General features: G+C 40.2%; 2 protein-coding genes across 13 annotated transcripts in view; both read left to right on the forward strand.

Annotated features, from left to right (window-relative positions):
• Positions 1–20,488, forward strand: part of PAQR5 (progestin and adipoQ receptor family member 5) — a 109,252-nt gene extending 88,764 nt beyond the window's left edge. For all 4 annotated transcript variants that reach the window (XM_072615302.1, XM_072615320.1, XM_072615311.1 and 1 more), the window contains 3 exons: positions 4,926–5,022; positions 6,883–7,024; positions 10,445–20,488. In XM_072615302.1, coding sequence (XP_072471403.1) covers positions 4,926–5,022; positions 6,883–7,024; positions 10,445–10,686 — 481 coding nt within the window. In that variant the 3' untranslated portion in view covers positions 10,687–20,488. The remainder of the gene's footprint in view (positions 1–4,925; positions 5,023–6,882; positions 7,025–10,444) is intronic.
• KIF23 (kinesin family member 23) overlaps positions 20,363–21,675 on the forward strand; it is a 39,591-nt gene continuing 38,278 nt past the window's right edge. For all 9 annotated transcript variants that reach the window (XR_011968247.1, XR_011968253.1, XM_072615223.1 and 6 more), the window contains exon 1: positions 20,363–20,487. Coding sequence is in view for 7 of the 9 variants with exons in the window: in XM_072615223.1 (XP_072471324.1) it covers positions 20,477–20,487 (11 nt within the window). In the remaining 2 variants the exon portion in view is untranslated. The remainder of the gene's footprint in view (positions 20,488–21,675) is intronic.

A 21,675-nucleotide genomic window follows, 5' to 3' on the forward strand; every position in this document is an offset into this window, starting at 1 on the left:
ATAACAAGTGGACAGCCAGTGTTCCACTGATCTCCTACTGATGTCAAGAGAAGATCTCTAGCAAGGGAGACTTCTAGCACCTTGGGAGATACTCTGGTGAACTTTTGGAGGATATAGCTGAATTTCACAGGATAAACAGGTGTGGATGACTGATGATCTGTCCTAAGGGAGCTTGGAAACTGAGTACAGATTGAGTTGAATATTAAGATTTTATCTAGAGATCGTACCAAAGCATTTGACCAAGTTTTTGTGTGGAAAAGATGAAGAACTGTGGGCTAGAGCACAGCCTAACTTGAAACTGGCTTTGAAACTGACTGAATGGCTATACCCAAAGAGTAGTCATTGATGGTTCAATGTCAACTTGGATGTCCCTAATGGAATGCTCCCAGCGAGATCTCTGCATGGCCTTGAGCAATTTCACATTTTGATCAATGACTTGAATAAAGGGATAGATGAGGTGCTTTTCAAATGCCCAAGTAATCCAAATTTGGAAGGGTCACAGAGCAGACATTTTATGGCAATCAGAATTCAAAATGATCTTGATAGCCTAGAACATTGAGACTAAATCAAAAAGAGATGTAATTTAGATAGGGATCAATGTAAAGTCTTAAACTTGGGTTCCAAAAATAAACTTCATATTCACATGTGTATATATGTGTGTGAGCATGTGTGTGTGTGTGTGTGTGTGTGTGTGTGTGTGTGTGTATATATATATATATATATATATATACAGAGCATGTTATATGTCAGTACATCTGAAGAAGATCTGGGGTTCTAGTATGCCAGGCCTAGAGGCCTGAGGGCTACCCGAGTCTTACCTTACCTCACAGGTCTTCGGTTGGCCAAACCGGATAAACGTATGAGAGAAGAGACTTTTCGGAGTTGAACAAGGGTTAGGCTTTATTCAGGGTCCTGGTTACATGTGCAGGGGGAGCTCTTCCTTAGGAGGGAGAGAGAAATCTCCCAAGGAGGCAAAGATCTTACGGTAAGAGATTGGAAGCAGAAGTATAAGTGGGGAGAGAGGGGGAGGGGAGAGCGAAGAGAGGAAAAGGGAAGAGGGGCCTTCTGTCCTGTCAGGGCCCCTCCCGAGCTAAGAGAGCTTTCAGGCTTTCCTGACCCTAATTAAGCTCTCCGGCCGCGTAGTTTGCACCTGAATACCGTGCCTGTTAGATAACAATAGGTGTGCCCAGATCCGGGACAGTCTCGAGGGCGGGGATGCTCCTCCCATCACGTTTCTCACGGGAAGAGGCGGAAATACACAAGAAAGCTCGGTCTCACTCCTCGATTCCCTGGTGTTTCATGGGGGGCCTCATGAGAACTCTAAGATTTAGAAGTTCCCACATTTACCCGCCCGAGACTGTCCACATGGAATTGAGCTTCCATCCCCAACACTAGTAAACTGGAGCTAAATATGAATCAGCAGTGTGGTACAGTAACCAAGAAAGCTAAGGCAATCATGGGCTGCATTGAGGCATAATGTTCATGGCTGCTCTAGCCAGGCTCACACAGCTAGAGTATTGTGTTAAATTCTGGTCATCACATTCTTGCAAAGACATTGGTGTAAGTGCAAAATTGTACAGAGGGTGACTGGGACAGTAAAGGAACCTGAGATACTGTCATACAAGACTTACTTGAAAGACCTGGCACCCTGAGACTAGTATGGGGGCTACGATTGGACTAGATGGTCACTTGAAGTCCCATCTAGTTCTAATATATGATTTCTATGATCCCACATTATGTTTAGGAGGAAGTGAAGCCAGGCACTGTGCTGAATGCTTTACAAATATTTGATTCTTAAAACAACTCTAAGAGGTAGGTGCTACTATTATCTCCATTTTACAGATGAAGAAACTGAGGCAGAGGTCAAATGACTTGCCTAAGGCCACACTGATAGTATCTGAGACTGGATTTGAACTCAGGTCTTCCTGACTCCAGGCCCAGCACTCTATCCACTAGGTCACTTGACATCTGTCTGGAGAAAAGAATATTTGTCTTCTCATGTGATTTTGTAACAGTAAGGACCCTGGCATACAAAGGAGGGTCTGCTATACAGGTTCTTACATCTGCTTTTTCTAAAAGTTTTAAACACTTTTGAGGGGTCAACAATCACTTTAGTCAAGCACATGTATCATTCACTTAGTTCATGGGGAAAGTCAGCACCCTGAGCTTCAGAGAAAAATACAGAGAACTAAAGACCAACAGACAGGGCTTCCAACTGTCTGACCATAGACAATACATACATCATTACCAGAGAGAGAAGCACCAACATCTGGGTGTTCAAATCCAGGGGGGGCTTCTTAAAATGGCTGCCCAGAGTCTCATCTGGCACAGGAACTTTCTTCCAAAGACTAAGCCCCAAAGCAAAACCTCACTTCAAAGTGTATATGTATGTATGCATGACCCCTGTGACCCACTGCCTCACCAGCAATCAGCAAAACGTGTGGGCCCCATAGAAAATAAGCCTCCCCCAATCAAGCCTCCCTTAATAGCCTCACCTGAGGCCTATCAATGGGTGGGGAAGATTTTTGATTCCCATTACCGGTTTGTCCTTAGTTCATGAAGAGGACCATGACATCAGTGAGATGATATGACTTGCAAGTGACTTTGATTTGAGGGAGGGAGGGCTGTGCAAGGTCACCAGCCTCACTTCCTCCTCCAGAGCCAACTGGTATATATCCATCAGGACAACTGGAGATGGCCCAGGATGCAGTGGGAGACTTTAGCTTTTTTAAGTTAAGGTCTACTTAAAGGGCCATCACATTGATGAGATTCTTTCTTTTCCCACTTGGCCCCAGGTGGAAGAATCTGTGAGCAATAGGTAGAAACGGTAATTAGTCTGTTTTAAGTTTGACATAAGGGAAAACTTCCCCATAATTAGATATCCCAAAGTGGAACTTCTCTGGAGAGCTAGTGAGTTTCCCTTGACCAGAGGTTTTCAAAGCAATGGTGAGACATTTGTGGTGTATATTGCAGAAGGCAAGAATTCTTTTTCAGGCATTAATTGGACTCGATCACCTTTGAAGTCCCTTGTAATTCTGGGATACTGTGATTCTATGAGTTACCATACTTACATAACCTATAACTTCATCAGTGTGGAAATTCTGTCAGTGAAACCCACAACTTGTTAGGTGGTCAATTGAGAGCTGTTGGCTAAACATAGCCAGTCCGATGGGGAGCCCCTTTCAAACTTTGCATTAAGGCACTTGATGACTTTTGGGAACATTACACAACTGGTAGGATAAAGATATAATGTACTGGCAAAAGCCTCATATTTAACAATGGAGATTCACTGGTTGTGCAGCATAACATTTGTACATATTTGTGGCAAGTCATTCTCTTAGGGGATTGGACTAGCTGCCTTCTAGAGTCTTTGCAAGCTCAAAATCTGATGCAGTAAAAAGCCTAAGTCAGAAAACCTTGGCTCTACTCTCAGCTCTGCCACTTACTGGACACACAAACTTGAATAAGTATTAATTGCTCTGCTCTTATTTTTTCTGGTTTGTAAAATGGGAATAATACAAGGCTGTTGGGATGATTAAATAAGAATACATTGAAAATACTTTGAGAATTGCAAAAGAGACACATAAACATGAGTTGTAAAAATCATTTCTCCAGGAACTGTATGCAAATTTACTTGATAAAAGAGAGGCTTTTAGGCAGTAAAGAGAAATAAAAGTGGTAAGATGTAAGGACAAAATGAGAGGGTGGGAACAGGACCTTAAATATTGATGAAAATCTTGGCTACAAAATTAGAAAAATTTGGCTAGTGTTAAGAGGACCAAGAGGGCTTTGTTTTTAGTTAGGCACTTAATGAATCTCAAGAGTCTATGTTTTACCCTGTTTCGATCAGTCAGATAGGTTGCCTTTTCAGTTCTGTAGGCAGCAACAGTGCACTGATATGATACATTAGATATATCATATCCAAGTGTTGGTTTTCCATTTGTCTCTCGCATTCTGAATCAATTAGCTTCATTTGATTTGTGAGATTGCCATAAGCGCTGATCAGCACGTCAACTCTGCAGACAGGCTTACCAACAGAGACTTCAGTGTTTGCCTTGCTGCAGCAACCCATTTTATTTTTGCTCATCACTGCCCCCATGTCCTGCTATGGTCAATTCAGTTTGTGCTATCAACTCAACAAACTCCACTCTGCCATCTACTTAAGCTTCAGTCATCTAGCTTGTTCTGTGTGCATTGTTGACTATGCCATGCTATTGTCTGCCTTCCCTTTTAGTCATCATCATCATTCACTTTAATGTTCCATCTATCTTAACATTTAGAGGGGGTGGAGGGGGAAAGAAACGATGGATTCATATTAATTCCATTTCCTTGAGATTTGGGCCAAAGATGTATGCAATATTTCAAAAACCTCCCAAAGTAATTAAATGCCTAATTGAGCCACTGAGCTTAATAGTATTAGCCTGATGAGGTTCTGATTAATGACAATACATCATAACCTTCATAGAAACATATGGAAGGCAAAAGAATAATGTTAACTGACCTGTTTCACTCAGCTGTGTGCATACCTCCTCTCCTACTCCCCTCTGCTAGTGAACATATGGTCATTGTTCTTTATATCTTATTTGAATTTTAAAAGACTTTTTGGAAATTGAATGACATGACAGTCTCTGTGTGTCTTTTCCCTCTCATCGCTCCTTCCCTGACTTGGCTGGGCTCCCCTCCAGTCTTGTTTCATTTGTTTCTTGTCAAGTGATTGGAACACATTTTTTTCTCATGCCAGTACTAAGACGGAATCACTTTTGTCAGCCATTGACAATGATGGTGGTAAAGTTTGCATGTAAATAGAAGCATTTATATGAAACTGCATTAGTTCTTTTCTTTATATCTCTGATCCTGATGTATTTTGCCATTTTCCGTGAAAATGTTTCTTTTCTCTCCATTTCCTTTCTTGTCACTTGATCCAGGTTCCTTGAAATCCAGAAGCCCCAGCTCTGTAAGATATTACGTATCCTGGCCTTTGCATATCCCTATGCCTGGGACACCATCCCCATCATTTGCAGGGTATGATGACTCAGTTATGTTTTCATGTAAGCCCCCTAAAAAGATTTATTCAATCAACAAATATTTACTGAGATGCTGACAGGTTCGAGGCATTGGAGAGGAAGCAGATGTATCAAACATTGTATTTTTAAGTTGGACAGGTAAGAGATGTGCTTGAGAAGATACTTAACAATACAAGCATATGAACGGAGTGCCATATAGTAAAGTATAAATGGCAGTGGGGCATGATTTCATGGAAGAAAGAGATCCCCATGAACTAGGATGGCTGGAACTTGAACTGGATCTTGAAGGGTGAGTGCTATTTTAGATAAGCAGAGAAGAGGAGGATATTCTAGGCAAGAGAAACGACATGAATAAAGCATTGAAGGCAGGAATATAAATGGTTTATTTAATAGAAAGCAGTTGATATGGTGAGTATAATAGGCTGTTGAGAGAGGGAAACATAGGCAGGGCAGAAAGGGAACTGACAATTTGCCCAGGATTATGCTCAGTGCTCTAAGAGAAACAGCAGTAGTATGAAAAAATGCCTGTTCTCATAGTGCTTCTACTCTATCTGAAAATAAGATTACAACAACAACAAAATAGGACATCATTTTGTGTAAAATTGAGGTGTGATATAAAGATTATACATATATTTATGAGAAAAATGTAAACTTTATTCAGAATGGTCAGGAGTACAGTGGTTAATCAAATATATTTTTGCTTTATAGATCATGCCCTATGTATGTTGCCAATTTTCAACGAATTAGAATATAGTAAAATACATTTGTTATTGTCCTAGTCTAGGACAATACTGAGCATAATTGAGTATGGTTTTAGTAGCACTTTAAGTATTTACAAGTTACCTTTATGAAGATGTGTTCAAAGACCTAGTGATAGAGTTTTCTGCTTCCAGAAGCTGGGTAAGCTAGTATTTACTTTTACTTTGTAATATGGATAGAAGAATATACAAGATTTTAATAGTTAAATGAAGATATTCTTATATATACATGCTGCACTAAAATATGCCAATGAGGTGACCCAGTTGAAAGAAAAATAGGACAGTCTGAGTAGAAGGTACAGTGATCATAAAGGTCATTTTGATAGAGCTGTGGAAGAATAAAGACACTTCCATTGAGACCTGAATGACTTCAATCAGTGGCTGGCAGATGCCGAATAGTTACTGCCTGATGCTCAACTGAAGATGGTGACTGAGTTCCTAGGGAAGTCTAGGACACACCAGCAAGAACTTGAAGAGGGAGTTAACAGCTTCCTGGCTAGTTTTTCACCACTAGTCCAAACTGGTAAAGACACTATCCACAAACTTTCCAGTGCAGTTGTTGCATGCCTTTTGGAAAAAAAGCTGACTAAGCATTGTGAACACTGAATTGAAGTTGTGACAGAAGTGTTGAAGAGAAAGGTTATCCTAGAAACAAAAAATGAACTGCTGTTGAAATTCTGAAAAGGGTAGCTAGGCAGCACAGTGTACAGAGTAGCAGCTCTGGAGTCAGGAGGACCTCAGACACTTGACTAGCTTTGTGACCCTGGGCAAGTCACTTAACCTTGATTGCCCCACACAGAAAAACCACAACAAAAACCCATCTTTGCTTTGGGCTCATTTTGAATAAGAATCCCTCTCAGTTTTAGCAGTTTGTCTACACATCTCCTTAGCTTCAATTGTTGAGTCACAAATGCAATGAGATGATGATACTGGTGTCCAGAACACGTATGTATGCATGTTGGTGTATATAGATTCCAGAATTATTGTTTGTCTGTGGCACAGGTAGAAGTGAAGGCCCATCCCTCCCTGCCTGTTCTCCAATCATTCATCTTACTTTATGAACAATCTCTAGGCATGACATTTCTTTTAAATACCTACAGCTATTCACATCACCGGAAGAGAGTTCTGGGGAGATAGCAAATCCCTATCACCAAAAGCACACGGTCATTGCCATCCTTGCTTGTTTCCTCTATGCTGCACACTTACCTGAGAGGCTTGCTCCTGGACTCTTTGACTATGTTGGTAAGTAGTGGGAAATAAGAATTTTTAACTTTCCCCCACTCTGTGAGAAGGGCTGAAATATTCCAGAAGCTAATGCACATGTCCATTAAGAAGTATGTTGTGATTAGGGAAGAGAAATAACACTTCAGGACTGAAGACTTTTCATGCATTGATATTCAAGTTTGCTGGTCCCTAAGGTCTCTGGACAACAATACAAGATTAAGAGATATTGAAAGCTGGCACAGAACAAGATGTGTGTAGCCAGGGTTGTCTTCAGTGTAGAGGGTGGGGTCACAAGTAGGCGACATTGCCTCTCTCCAGAAAATATTTTAATATAAGGTAAGAATAACAAGTGGGCAACCCCGAAAGTCACAGAAGGACATCTATCCTAAGGGAGTACATGGTAGTGGGGAGAGGTACTCTTTGGTGGTCTTTGGAATCTAGGGGGCTAGGTAATACAGTGGATAGAGCATTAAGCCTGGAGTCAGGGAGCTCCAAGTTCAAATCCAGCCTCAGACACTTAATACATTTGTGAGTCTGGATAAGCCACTTAACCTCTGTTTACCTCAGTTTCCTCACCTGCAAAATGAAGATAATGATAACACGTCTCCCAGAGCTGCTGTGAAGATTAAATGAGATAATTTTAAGTGCCTAGCACATAGTAAGTGCTACATAAATGTTAGTTATTATTAGTGGAAATTATGACTGATTATAGATCTAAGTTGAGTGTGTGTGTGTGTGTGTGTGTGTGTGTGTGTGTGTGTGTGTGTGTGTAGCGCCAGCCTGTGGGAGCTACTTCCTCATATGGTTGTTTCACTGAGCTCGCTAGGGATTAGGTGGGATAGTGTGGGAGGTGGCTGGGCTTTCAAAGCAAGGGTTTGACTGAAAAAACAATTAGATAACACTGAGGCAGCGCAGCAAATCATGGTTTTAAGAGTCCAGAGATCTTGCACTGAGTCCAGTGTGACAATAGCTATGCAACTTAGGCAAAGTTATATATAAATATCGCCTGACACTGAATAAGAACTTAATAAAAGGATTGTTGAAATAAACTCTGAACCAATTTCCTCATCTGGAAAATAGGGATGCTAGTACTACTCACACAGTCTACCTTGTGATGTTTCTGTGATGAAAACTGCCTTATAAATCTTAAACATGAAAAGCAGTCACAAAACGATTTCTTCAAGTGTTATGTGACTCTAGGTATTTTCATTATTTGTTGTTTTTGGTCAGTTGTTTCAGTCATGTTCGACTCTTGGTGACCCTGGAGTGATTTGTCATTTACTTCTCCAGCTTATTTTACAGATGAGGAAACTGAGGCAAAAACAGGGTTAAGTGACTTGTCCAGGACTGCACAGCTGGTATCTGAGGCCAAACTTAACTCAGGTCTTCTTAATTCCAGGCTGGCTCTCTATCCACTGCTTCACTTGGCTGTCTCCCTGATTATTATAGCTACATCTTGATCATCCTTGGTCACCATATGATAGGATCCAAGTTCCACACAGAATACAGAAATATTATGTGAGCAAATACTATGTGGGCAATACCTTTTCCACATAGTAGGTTTTATTGGTTTTAAGTGAATCTAGAAAGATGACCTTGGTCAAAACAACCATCCCTTTTCCCTTATTCAAGAGCTTTGATCAATCAGCACCATTTGTCTAATTCCTGATTTCCCTCACAGGATCATGCAGGATACCAGATTTAGAGCTAGGAGGGTCCTTTGAATCCAGTTTCTTCACTTTACAAATAAGAAACTAAGGCTAACGGAGGCTAAGTGAATTGCCCAAGGTCACAGACAGAGAAAAGACTTTACCTCTACCCTCCTGGCTCTGAATCCAGCACTTTCCATTGGGCTATGCATCCTCTACTTTTACTTCACTTTTTTGTTAACCTCCTCCTTTGGTATAAAGATCAGAAAGGAACAAAATGGGTGAAGGACTGCTAAAAGAAAAATGATGAAGCATACGATAAAGTCCATCATTGTAAAAAAGTCATCTTTTCTATGAAAGTGGGAAGGGACCAAAGGAGAAGACAGCTCATTGTCTCATAAAAGCCCACTCTTGGACATTTTATTAGCAATATATTAATTCACCTAAGGACAGAGAAAAGATCTTGGCAAAGAATTTTGCCCCTCTTACAGCCTCCCTCTCCCATTTGAACAATGTAAAGTAAGAAATATCTGAGAACTTTTTATACTGTAAAGAAACGTATCTAGAAAACATGGGATTTCCTTTTCTACTGCTACTTTCCCCAGAGTACTTAGCAGCTTGTTGCCGTTCGCTGTACACAGACAATATTATTGTTAATGCTGACATTGTCACTGTTATTAGGCCTGTAGAGGTGTAGCTACTTATCCTAATATAGTCATATTTCAGATATGTCAAATATTGATTGCCTCTTTCATGCTAGCTTAGTGACAGCTGTGATAGCATTGGACTGTAGCCAACAAGTGGATGGTCAGGATGAATGAAACCATCTTTCTCCGTTCAGCTCTGCTAGCACAATGATCATCATTACCCATTGTTTCAGGAAAAACCCCCAGATCTTATTAAACAAGGGACATTCATTTATTGGCCAGACTAGGGGGACACAGGGGAACTTTTCTCAACAGGCATCTTGCTTGGGTACAGGAACTAGTAGATCTGGTATGGGTTAGAAGTACTAGATGTGAAGTAGTTCCTAATCTAGAAATTATAGTTCTCTCTGTGCACTGAAAATAAGGCTTAGATTTCTAAGTTAGTGGTCACAACTCCTCTTTTCACCATAGCTCTATTTATGTCTCTGCTTCTGCTGAATAACCTGGGAAAGGCTTTACAAAGGAAGTAAAATTATCAAGGAACTAAATGGACAGAGTTGGTTTACTTGTCCCTTTTAAAAATGGATCCATACAACTTCTTTCTCTTTGTGTTTGTTGTTCTAATACTCCTTCCTCCTTTCACCAACCAAGGTTTACTGGCAACCTCACACTAAAGCTATATTCCTAAAATATTCTTGTCTAATGTAATTAATGATCCATGTTATAGGACCTGTACCTTGGCAATTGCATCTCTTCATTTTCTTTATTCCTTTTTTTCTGAGGTGTGCATTAAAAATAACAAAGTAAGTTAAGCTATAATTCAGCAAGTCATCAGATGAAAAGGACTTCTAATTCAACACATTTCAATTATGCTGAAATGACTGGCCAATAAATACCAAGACCTTGGATGAGATTCCAGTAGAAAAAATGGTTGACTCTGGAGCTGAAAAGTATTGTGCACTAAAGCACTGGCTCCAAAATACAAGGGATCTGGCCCTGGCTCTCAGTAGGTAGTTTATGGCCAAGTTCTAAGACCCAGGATTCCCCATCTAGAAAATGGAGTTAATGCCTAACAGGGATGCTAAAGACGTTTTAGAAAATTAACATTGCTTGCTGAAATTCTGTTGGTTTCTTTATTGTAGGTCACAGTCACCAGCTATTTCATGTGTGTGTCATCTTGGGAACACACTTACAGATGGAAGCCATATTTCTGGACATGACATTGAGAAAAGAGTGGCTTCTAGCTACTTCAATACCTCCCTCTTTCGCTCAGACAGCTGGGGCAATATGTCTGTGTGTCATCTTCAGCTTCATTAACATTGCTTATTTCTCAATTGCTCTGTATCAGACTCCAGAGCCAGAATTACAAAAAAAGGAAACATGATCCAGCCTATAAGCTTTTCTAAATATGTAGAATAATCTGATTCTGTTTTAACTATGTTACCACTGAAAAGTGGCACAATACTTCTCATAAAATGCTATGATATTCATATTGGATTTGTGAATCAGCTTTTGTGAGTAAGCTGGTGTGGGAGAGTATTTAAGTGGGGGAAATGTCTCAATTTGCACTGATTTTCTATGTAATATGTTAAAGACGGAGAGAAGTTAGAACGTGTCTCTGTAAGAACAGATAAATAATATTTTATGAAGTTTAAATTTATTTTGATCAACTTTTCAACTTGTACTACATGTTAAGGGCTAAGCATATCATTAATTTGCCTTTACACTACAGTTTTTGAAGAATCGCTTTACTTTACAGTGAGATTCACATTGAGTATCATCCATCAACAATTCCATTAACTTCCATGCTTCCAGTCCTTCTAAAAGAGAGATGAAGGTAAAAAAAAACCATTGGGAAGATGCAGAAAAAGAGAAAGAAAAGAGAACTAGATATTGTAGGGATTGAGGGGGGAATGAAACCTGGAGAACATTGAAAGACTCCATTCCCTTCTCCATTGGTTAACTATCTTTCTTCTCTCTGCTAGGGAAATGGATGCAGAGTGTTCTTTTTCCCTGCATTCCATCTGGTATTCAAAGTAGCAGGTCCTATCTAATATACTTGGTGAGCAGATCTGGATTTTAGAAGTATATTCTTAGAATCCTCTACAAATGGCTTACTATTGTAGCCTATGAAGTGTTTTCCTATTGCCAATGGGATGCAGGAATACAAGATTTAATGGATATGCAGTATTTAAAATAATGAACTTTTGGTGACCAAATATTAAACTGTGATTGTTGTTTTTTTCCACTGAATCAAATAATCATATATATATGTATATATGTACACACACATATGTACATATTCCATAGACTTTTAGAAAGTCAGAGTTGGGAGGTGCCTTAGAAAAATCATCTAGTCTAAACCTCTCATTTTATAGATGAGGAAACTGAGATCTAAATAAAGTGTTTGATATTGAACCCCAAATCATAAGTTCAGTTGTTCCTAGGTCTGTTTAATTTCTCTAACAGGTTACACAAATAGTCTTTGTTTTCTTGTCTGGTCTCTTTTCTTTTTTTCCCCTTCCCTTCACTGCCACTTCATTTTAAGACCAGGGCTTAGAGAGATAGGGCAAAATTCTCCATGAGGAAACAAATATTCAAGCATGTACTTCCTCACCTAGAGGAAAAAGCTTGAATTTAGATTCAAACACTGGAATAGGTAAGCCACAGTGGCCTTGTAGGTTAACATCTTCCTAGCAGCTCAACATGTGTAGGAAGTTTTTTGGTTGTCACAGAACCAAGATTTAAAATCTCACTGGGTGCTCCATGGAGACGTTAACACTATTGCCATTTCACATTTATATATTGCTTTTAACTTTTCAAAGTGCCTTTGAATTTATTAATTTCCTGGGGATTCGCTGGATATTCTCCCCATGTGAAAGATAAGAAAACCGAGGCTCAAGGAATTGGAGGAAGGGCAGTGTTACTTAGTCAGCAATAAATTCTGTTTGCCTCAGAATTGCCTTATTTAGACGCACCTTAAGGGAATGTGATGGAAATTATGCCTATTGTTTCTCCAAAGGTGCTGTCACCAAGGGGAGAAGGGCAACAACTAGGGAAGGATAAAGAGTTTTGATGTGAAAATCATAGGAAGGGAGAAGGATTATTTTCAATAAAAAAAGGATCTTCCTCTTTCCTATGTTGAATATTGCCTCAGTTTTAAATATACTGCAGGGATTAGTGTTAGTGTGCCAAGAATGCTAAAGGCCAAAGAAAGAGAATGTAAGATATGCCAAAGAATACATGAAAATCTGCCCATAGGGAACATCTTCAGCATTCATCAGTTTAGTATTCAATATCTCAGTTCATAAGGATTTTCCCATCTTGGTTCAGACGGTTTCCACTTCTAAACAGGATTAAAACTCTTTGTATTCATTATTTGTTTCAATACAATGCTTTCATAGGACTAGGGTTAAGTGTCTGCAGAAAGTATAGAAATTGTGAGACAATAAATTTATAATGGACCCACTTATAAACTCTCCTCTTTCAGATCATATTAGAGTATAATTTTTTCTCATTCATGAATACCCTAAATATTTCATTTGAAATGAAACTGATCAAGATCCTAGAATAATCGTGTACTCATTCAGGTAATAATTTATTATAGATGCATAATCAAGAAATATAATTTCATGATATTATCAGTTTACTTCCTGTGGATAGAGTAGACTGGCAAAATAAAATTATGTAGGTCGTACTCTTTGGTACTTTATAGTAGTCTGCACTGAAGGATGAGCTATTGGAATATTCTTACATTAGAGATATTAGACCTTTATTGGCTTAGCTCACTCTTACTGTAATCTTAAATCTGTGGTGAATATGTTCAGTGATACAAATTTTAAATGCTTTTTTCTATTTATGCAAAAGACATCATGGTGATGACTGCAATGTTATTTTTATTATGTATGGTTGCACAGTGATGACAATTTGCTCAAGAATTGGATCAGAAATGATTAATGAGGACTATTAGGTTTTTATGGGGTAGATGTGAGTTATCTTTCAACTTGCATGTGACAGAATAAATTGTTAAAATCGACAGAATAAATAACCAATTTTTTCAAAACTTTCTACGTTTGGGTATATTATATCTTGGTAGAGGTATAATGCATAAGATTTTTTCATAAAGTTTATGGTCAAAGATACAAAATGACTTATAAGACATGAATTTTAGAAATTTTCTTCTAAAGTAAACTAAGAATTATTTACAAGTTCAAGAAATATCACTTACATTTCCTTAGGGATAAGAACTGGACCTTTGGGCTCAGTGATATATATATAGTACTTACAGATGAGGGAACTTTCTACAAATAAAGTTCAGTTCCTTCTCTGTAACTTATCAACAGACTTGCCTACAGTTAGAGCTTTGAAAGGTTAAGTGACTAGTCTTGGATCACCTAGAACTTCTTGATTTTGGGGGCCAGCTCTATATTTATTTACTCTACCACAACGCCCTGCCCCATCCTCTCTCCTCTCTCCTTTCCCATCCCCCTCTCTCTATGGAGAGAGGTAGAGGGGATACAGATATAATAAGCAGTATCATATAAAATGATATGCAGTTATGTCTTAGTACCATTAGAAAGCTGAAGGAATGGCAAGCAGTTTACTGATACACCCAATAGGAGTATATCTTGTTATCCTCAATTTTCCTAACATTGCAATTAAGGTAGATTATGTTTGGAAGAAGTCATTTATGTTCAGATCATACTGATCACTTTTAATCAGTACCTGAGAAAAGGCTGTAACTCCTTAAGTAGCTATGCAATGTCTCTTTTCTGAATAAATGAACTGATGCTTACTGATAACAATATAATGATAATTTGGAGAACCTTAAATGACTGTGGCTATAAAATTGATATGAATAACGTTTGGTCTACTGATTAGACCACAAACATGAACTAGTTGAATGTTGGTTTCTTGCCAGAGATCCATTATGGATGAAAAGATAAGGTCAACTGAGCCCCCTTTCTAAATAAGAGATGTTTTTCAAATTGTGCTCCCTGTATAGATTTCTTGTTTCTAAAAACATGTAAAATAAAATTTATTTATTATAACAATTCATTTTCCCCATGATTTTGGTCATTTTTTTTTATCACTTCATAAATACACATTTATTTAAGAAGGTTGATGACAGATAGTTCACTCATGTTGGTTAAGAGGGTTTTCCTTTTAGAAATACAGTATCAGAGGTTTTCCTAGATAGAAAAAACATGTCAATACAGCCTTACTCTGTCAGTCTGAGGTGAATTTGGATAAGCTTTATTTAGCTACTTAATTTGTCTATTAGCTCAATTTAGGCACACGTGCCACTGTTGCAGTCTGAAATGGCCATCCATCTTCTATATATCAAACATATTTTCCCTTTGTGTAAACCTTGTTTAGACATATCTACTCCATTAAGACTCTAATGTTCACTTCAGATCAAATAATGGTCAGGAAGTACAAGAAATGACTGTAATTCTTTCAACCTCAAATGGCATAAGAGGTCAGCTAGAAGCCCAAGGGCAATAGGTAAGACAGGCCACCAGCTAAGTCAGCATCTGCTAGTGCCACTAGAGATGGACCTGGGACAGTGTTTCCCAGGAATGCTGTCTAGAGGCAGTATGAGCAGAATCTCCCCCTGTAAAGCCTCAGGGTGGTCAGAAAAGCCTCAGGATAGGAAGCTGGGAACCAGAAGGCATCACTACAACAGAGACCAGAACACCCCAGGCCCAGGGGGCTCAGAGGCTTCTAACACTCTGTTCTGAGATGCTACAGAAGGTCCTGAAAATCCAACGCTCAGAACCTTAAAGATCAGGAGTTCTTAACCTTAGAAGTGGTTACCAGTAGAATGCAGATGACCGAGGATAAGCCCAAAACCATTGCACACAAAAGCACATTAGAGACTGTCACTGTCCTAATTCAAGAGCTAAAGCTGGAGAAATAAGTAAATCAAAGAAAGGAGAAATCAATATCAAAAATTATTGTAAATCTAGAGATTCCCCCAAATGAAAAAACATGTAACTATAACAGCTGCAAGCAGAGGCACCAAGGAAAAGAAATGGATTTTGAAGGAAAACATAAAAAGTGAAATAAAATCTCTCCTGCAGGAAAGAATTGAAAAGGTATTAAATAACTTAGACGAGAATGTGGTAAACTTTATCTAAGAAATAGAAACTAGAATAAACCAAAAAAACCCCAAAAAACAAAAAACCAGTGACTCCATGAGATGGCAAAAATTATTATAACCAAATCAAAAAGGTAAAATACAAGATATTTGTTAATAAAAGCCTACTGACCTGGAAAATAGATCCAGGGGAGATAATTTATTTTTCTTTTTTAAAAAATTTAATTTTAGTTTTCAACATTCACTTTTAATAAGATTTTGAGTTCAATTTTTTCTCCCTCCCCTCCCCTCTCTGCTCCCCAAGATGGCATATAATCTAATATAGGCTAGAAGTGTACAATCATATTAAACATATTTCCACATTAGTCATGTTGTAAGGAAGAATCAGAACCAAAGGGAAAAACCACAAGAAAGAAAAAAACAAAAAAAGAGAGAGAATAGTATGCTTCATTCAGACTCTATAGTTCTTTCTCTGGATGAAGGGGAGGTAATTTTAAAATTACTGGATTTAATGAAAACCACAGTTTTTTTATAAAAGCTTATACACTATAATTTATTATTTTTTAAGTAAAGAGACTTAATTTTTTTTAGTTCTGAATTCTCTCCCTCCTTTTTCCCCCTCCCTCACCCAATGAGAAAGCATGAAAAACAAAACTTATTACAAATATACGTAGTCATGCATGACAAAACTGCATATTAGCCATGCCCTCTTCCCCTCTAAAAAAGCAAGAAAAAAATGCACTCTGAGTCCATCAGCGCTCTCTCTGCAGGTGAATAGCATGCGTCCTTTGGAATTGTGGTAGGTCACTGTGGTGCTCACGTCGTTGTTCTCCTGGCATTGCTTACTTCATTTTGCAGCAGTTCATAAAGGTTTTAAAATCATTTCTTTCATCCTGTCTTACAGCACAATAGTATTTGTCACATTCGTATACCATAACTTGTTTAGCCATGCCCAATGGGGATCCCTTAAGTTTCTTTGCTACCTTAAGATTCTTTGCTACCACTAAAAATTTATTTTTGTACATATGGATCTTTTTCCTCTTTCTTTGCTCTTTTTGGTGGATAGCCTGGAAGAGAAGTGAGGCTGGTGAGCTGCACAGCCCTCCCTCACTCAAAACAAAGTCAAGTGCTAGTCATGTCATCATTCCTCTGAGGGTATGGTCCTCTTCGGCATTGAAGGACGAACACAATCCTGTGAGTAGATGCAGCTGGCTGAATAGGGACCCAGCTAGCTGGGTAACTCAGCTTCCCTTCCCATCTTTTCCGTTTCCAAAACCTTAAATCTACTACACTCTGAAGCTAGGATGACAATGAGCCCCTGCCCAAGGGCTCTTCTGGACCCTCCTTAGCTTTAGAGTGATTACCAATAGTAATTGTTGCTGTTTCCCACCCACCCTGATGTCTTTGTTTTTCTTGACCTTATTAAAGGGGCCATGACCTGGCTACTTCTTAAACAGGACTATTCAATGAATGGGCGTTACCTCACCCTAAGTGAGTGCCTGCAAAGACCTTGGCCTAAAGGGCCCAAGGTCACCTAGTGCATCCTTGGTCATCTCCAGTCATCCTGAGAAATATCTGGTCACTGGATCCAGATGGCTCTGGAGGATAAGTGGCTGGTGACCTTGCACAGCCCTCCCTCACTCAAAACAAAGTCAAGTACAACTCATGTCATCATTTCTCTGATGGCATGGTTTTCTTCAGCAATGAAGGACAAATACAACACAAGGTGAATAGCCTTAATAGTTGTACCTTTGCTGGGGCAAAGGATATGCAGTTCAATAGCCTTTTAGGCACAATTCCCAATTGCTGTCCAGAATGGTTAGACTGATTTACAATTCTACCAATTGCATTAGTATACTTGTTTTTCCCTTATGTTATTTTCTTTTTTGTCATCTTAGCCAATATGATGCATATGAGATGGTACCTCAGAGTTGTCTTAATCTGCATATCTCTATTGGTGATTTACAGCATTGTTTCATATGGCAATTGATGGCTTTGGTTTCTTCCTTTGAAAACTGCCTATTCATATCTGTTGATCATTTATCAGTTGGGGAATGGTTCCTATTATTGCACATTTGCCTCAGTTCCCTATACATTTTAGAAATGAGATCTTTGTCAGAAAAACTTATGGCAAATAATTTCTCCAGTTTCTTGTTCTTCTTACAATTTTAGCTGCACTGGTTTTGTTTGGGCAAAATCTTTTAAATTTTAGATAATCAAAATTATTCATTTTACCTCCTGAAAACCCTTGTATTCCTTCCCTTATCCATAGATGTGACAGGAAAGTTTCCCTCTGATACACTAATTTTTTTATGCTAGCACTTTTTATTTCTAAATCATGAGCTCATCTTTGAGCTTATGATGGTATATGGTATGAGATGTTAGTCTATGCTAGTTTCTGCTAGATTTCTTTCCTGTTCTCCCAGCAGTTTTTGTCAAATAGAGCTCTTGTTCCCTGTAACTGGGATCTCTGGGTTTATCAAACACAATGTTACTGTGTTCATTTTCTTTTGTATATTAGATACCTAATCTGTTTCACCGATCAATCTATTTCTTATTGAGTACCCAACTTTTCTGACAATTACAGCTTTGCAATACAGTTGACATCTGGTACTCTTAGTCCCCCTTCCTTACCTTTTTTTTTCATGGATTCCCTTGATATTCTTAACCTTTTATTCCTTCATATGAATTTTGTTATTTTTTTCTAGTTCTATAAAGTAATTCTTTGATTATTATGGAATTGAATAAGTAATATTGCCATTTTTATTATATTGGCTCAGTCTATTCAATTAATTTTTCTCTGATCTGTCTTTGTCGGAAAAGAGTTTCAAAACTGTGTTCATATAGTTCCTATGTATGTTTTGGCAGGTAGACTCCCAAATATTATAGTGTCTGTTGTTATTTTAATAAAATTTCTCTATCTCTTCCTGCAGGATTTTGTTGGTAATACACAGAAATGCTGACGATTTGTGTGGTTTTATTTTGTATCCTGAAACTTTGCTGAAATTGTTCATTGTTTTGACTACTTTTTAAGGTGACTCCAGGTTTCTCTAGGTAAACCATCATATTATGTACAAAAAATGACAGTTTTGTTTCCTCATTGCCTATGCTTATTTCTTCAATTCTGGACATTATACTTTAAAGAATTATAAATGAAAATTGCCCAGATCTGTTACAACTAGGGGACATAATAAAGACAGAACCTACTAATCATCTTCTGAAAGAAACCCCAAAAGTGAAAGTCTCAGGAATGTCACAGTCAAAATCCAAAAGCTCCCAGATCAAAGAAAAAAAATATGAACTACAGTCAGGATCACATAAGACCTGGTAGCTTTTACTACAAATAGGAGGGATCTTGGAATACAATGTTCCAAAAGGCAAATAATCTGGGTTTACAACCAAGAATAAATTACTTGGTAAATCTGAGTATAATCCTACAAAGAAAAAAAAAGTGAACCTGCAATGGAACAGAAGACTTTCAAGTATTTCTGATTAAAAAGATCAGAGTAAGCAGATTAATAACTTTGAAATATTAACAGTCTAGAGAAACCTGGAAATGTAAGTTTATTTGAAAGGAATTGAACAATGTTATTAACATGGAAAGACAAAACGAGTGTCCCTTTATAACCTTAATCTTTTTAAAGAGTGTGAGGGAGTAAAACGGTGATGAATATGGGTAGGGGGTAGGGCATAACATGGATTTGCTCTGAGGGTTGGAAGGAAAGAAAGAGTAAAAGCAGAATATTACTAATGTGAAAAGGAGGAAGAAGGGCATGAAACCACTATCATAACTGGGGAATAAGAAAAGAGCAACATTGTAACAACAGAGTAACAACATTGTAAAGAAAAGCACCGTTGAAAGACTTAAGCCTGATCAAAGCCAAGATCAACCACATCTCCAAAGGGTCTATGAAGAAACTTTGTTTTCCACTTCAGGACAGGGGTGATGAACCAGCACAAGGGTGGCAAAAAGAGACATAGAATTTTGCTGGCGTACCGAGTTAATTGATTTTGCTTGGTTATGTTGATTGTTGCAAAGGTTTCTTCACCACCTTGCTGAAGACTCCTCCCTCTACACCTCTATTATCGTAATAGCCGGCGGGTGGGCTCTCCCCACTCCAGTTCATCCTCCCTTCTACGGTCAGAGGGATTTTCTTAAAACGCAAGTCTGACCGTGTCACCTCCAGATCACTTCGAAGACAAATACATAAAATCGCCCGGCATCTGGAGCTCTTCATAATATGCTCCCCCCCAGTCTCTCTCTTTCTTTCTCAATAACGAATAACCTGACGCTACCAGGCTGCTTTCCTGGTCTCCAGAAACTCATCATCCTGAAATCCTCTGAGAGACGCAGACAGACAGACAGAATTACCTGCAGCCCTCTCGAGGCTCTGGCTGCCCCCAGGCCTATCACGCTCACGTCCCAGCCTCCCCAAGGCCCCGCTTCTGCTTGTCCTGTCTCTACCACGTCTGTCTACAGCGGATGGCACGCTGCCCACCGGCAGCCTGGGAGCTCCTGGCTTTCGCTTTCCCTGGCACTCGGGAATCGTCCAGCGCTGGACACTGGCTCGGAGGGAGGATGGCGGAGGGGACGGACACGTGAGGGGAGATGAGGAAGGCCGCAGCGTAGCCTCACACCGCTCAGTACGTAGGCAGACAAGACCCGCCACCCAGGGCGTTTGGGATTGCGGGGCGCGAGTACCAGAAGTCGGGTCACTGTTTTCCTTCCGGAAGGGAAGTTTGCCCCTCAGCTGTTGGTTTCCTTGGAAACGAGTCCCACTTCCGTCCTCGAGGGGGGACGCTTCCCGCCCGAAGCCACACTCTTTGCCCCGCCCCGGAGCACGTGGGGGGCGCCGTGGACGCTGATTGGTCCGTTTGAAATGCGCCGGGGGCGCGCGCCCGCCCGGTCCGGTTTGCCTCGCTGGGCGAGGGTGAAGAGAGCGACCGTTCGGCTTGTGCGTCAGGGAGCTCTCGGGGACCCGAGCGCGGCGACAGAGACCCCCCAGCCTTCCCGCCAGCTGGCCCCGAGCTCTCTCCGCCGCCTGCCGCCGATAGAGCGCCCGCTGCGGCCATGAAGCCAGCGTGAGTGTCCGCGTCGGGATAGCGCGACTTGGCCGCTGGGCTGGGGGAGGGGAGGGGAGGGGGCTCCCGGGGGCAGGGGTCGGGCCCCGGGGCGAGACCCCCCTCTTTTCGCCCCGGAACGGCGATCCCCGCGAGTGCCATCGCCCGGGCTCCCGCCGGGAGCACAGCCTGGGGAAGGGAAGGCGAAGCCTTGGGGTGCGTGGGGCAGCCCCCCTCCTTCCTCGGGGCTAGGAATGGGATGCGTCCCTCCTCCGCTCCCTTGTCTCCAGACCTGACCTGGCGTCCTCCTGGACTCCGAAGGCCTTCCCCATGCTTGCCCCGCCCCTTCCCACTGTCCCCAAACTTTCTTCAGGCAAACTTAGCAGAGGAGGTAACGGAGGCCGGCTGCCCTGCCCCCCTCCCCTCTCCCGGTCCGGTTCCGCGCCCTTGTGAGAAGGGGAGGCCAGGCCACCCATTTTTATTCATATCTTTTGTTTTTACTTCACCTTGGATTTCTTAAGTGAAGTCATCCCTGTGAGTCATCTGCCCCTCTTTTAAAAAGGGGGAGAGGGAAGCAGCAGTAAAACCACCCATACATTAACTTTTTCTGATAAGACTTAGTGCTGTGGGAAACTGCTACGATTTGGGGGACACCGTGTTATTTCACACTGGTAGTTCCCGTCTATCACTCCTTTACCCCCTTACCCTCTCCCTCCCTCAACCCCCTCCTGCCCCTGGCAAAGAGACTTCAGCCTTTTTTTTTTTTTTTTTTAAATTTAGAGGTCCTTGGAGGGAGGGTATTGTATGTAGGTCTTTTTTGTTCTGGTCTTAAAAAGGATAACCCTGGTATTGCTTAGAGATGTAGACTGGTGCAATGAAGGAAGAACTGGACCTGTATTTTAAGACCTGTCTCTGCCAGATACTGTATGACCTTGGACAAGACAGAGCCTCTGTACACCTTAGGTTTCACCATCTGTAAAAGGGTAACAGCTACCACTCCTGCTTCACAGTGTTGGCTCTGAGAAAAGCCTTTAAAATGCTAAATATGGGCTATTATTGAGTACTGTTAGATGATGTACTGTCATTTAATTGTCTGGGAATCAGAGTAGTAGAGAAGCTCATTTGTAGGGTGATTATTATCATTCTTTAACTGGAGCAACTCTGTAAACTCTTTACTAAGGGGTAAAAGGTTTGTGATCTGCATCTGTA

Source organism: Notamacropus eugenii, chromosome 1, assembly GCF_028372415.1.
Source record: "Notamacropus eugenii isolate mMacEug1 chromosome 1, mMacEug1.pri_v2, whole genome shotgun sequence".
Taxonomy (NCBI): domain Eukaryota; kingdom Metazoa; phylum Chordata; class Mammalia; order Diprotodontia; family Macropodidae; genus Notamacropus; species Notamacropus eugenii.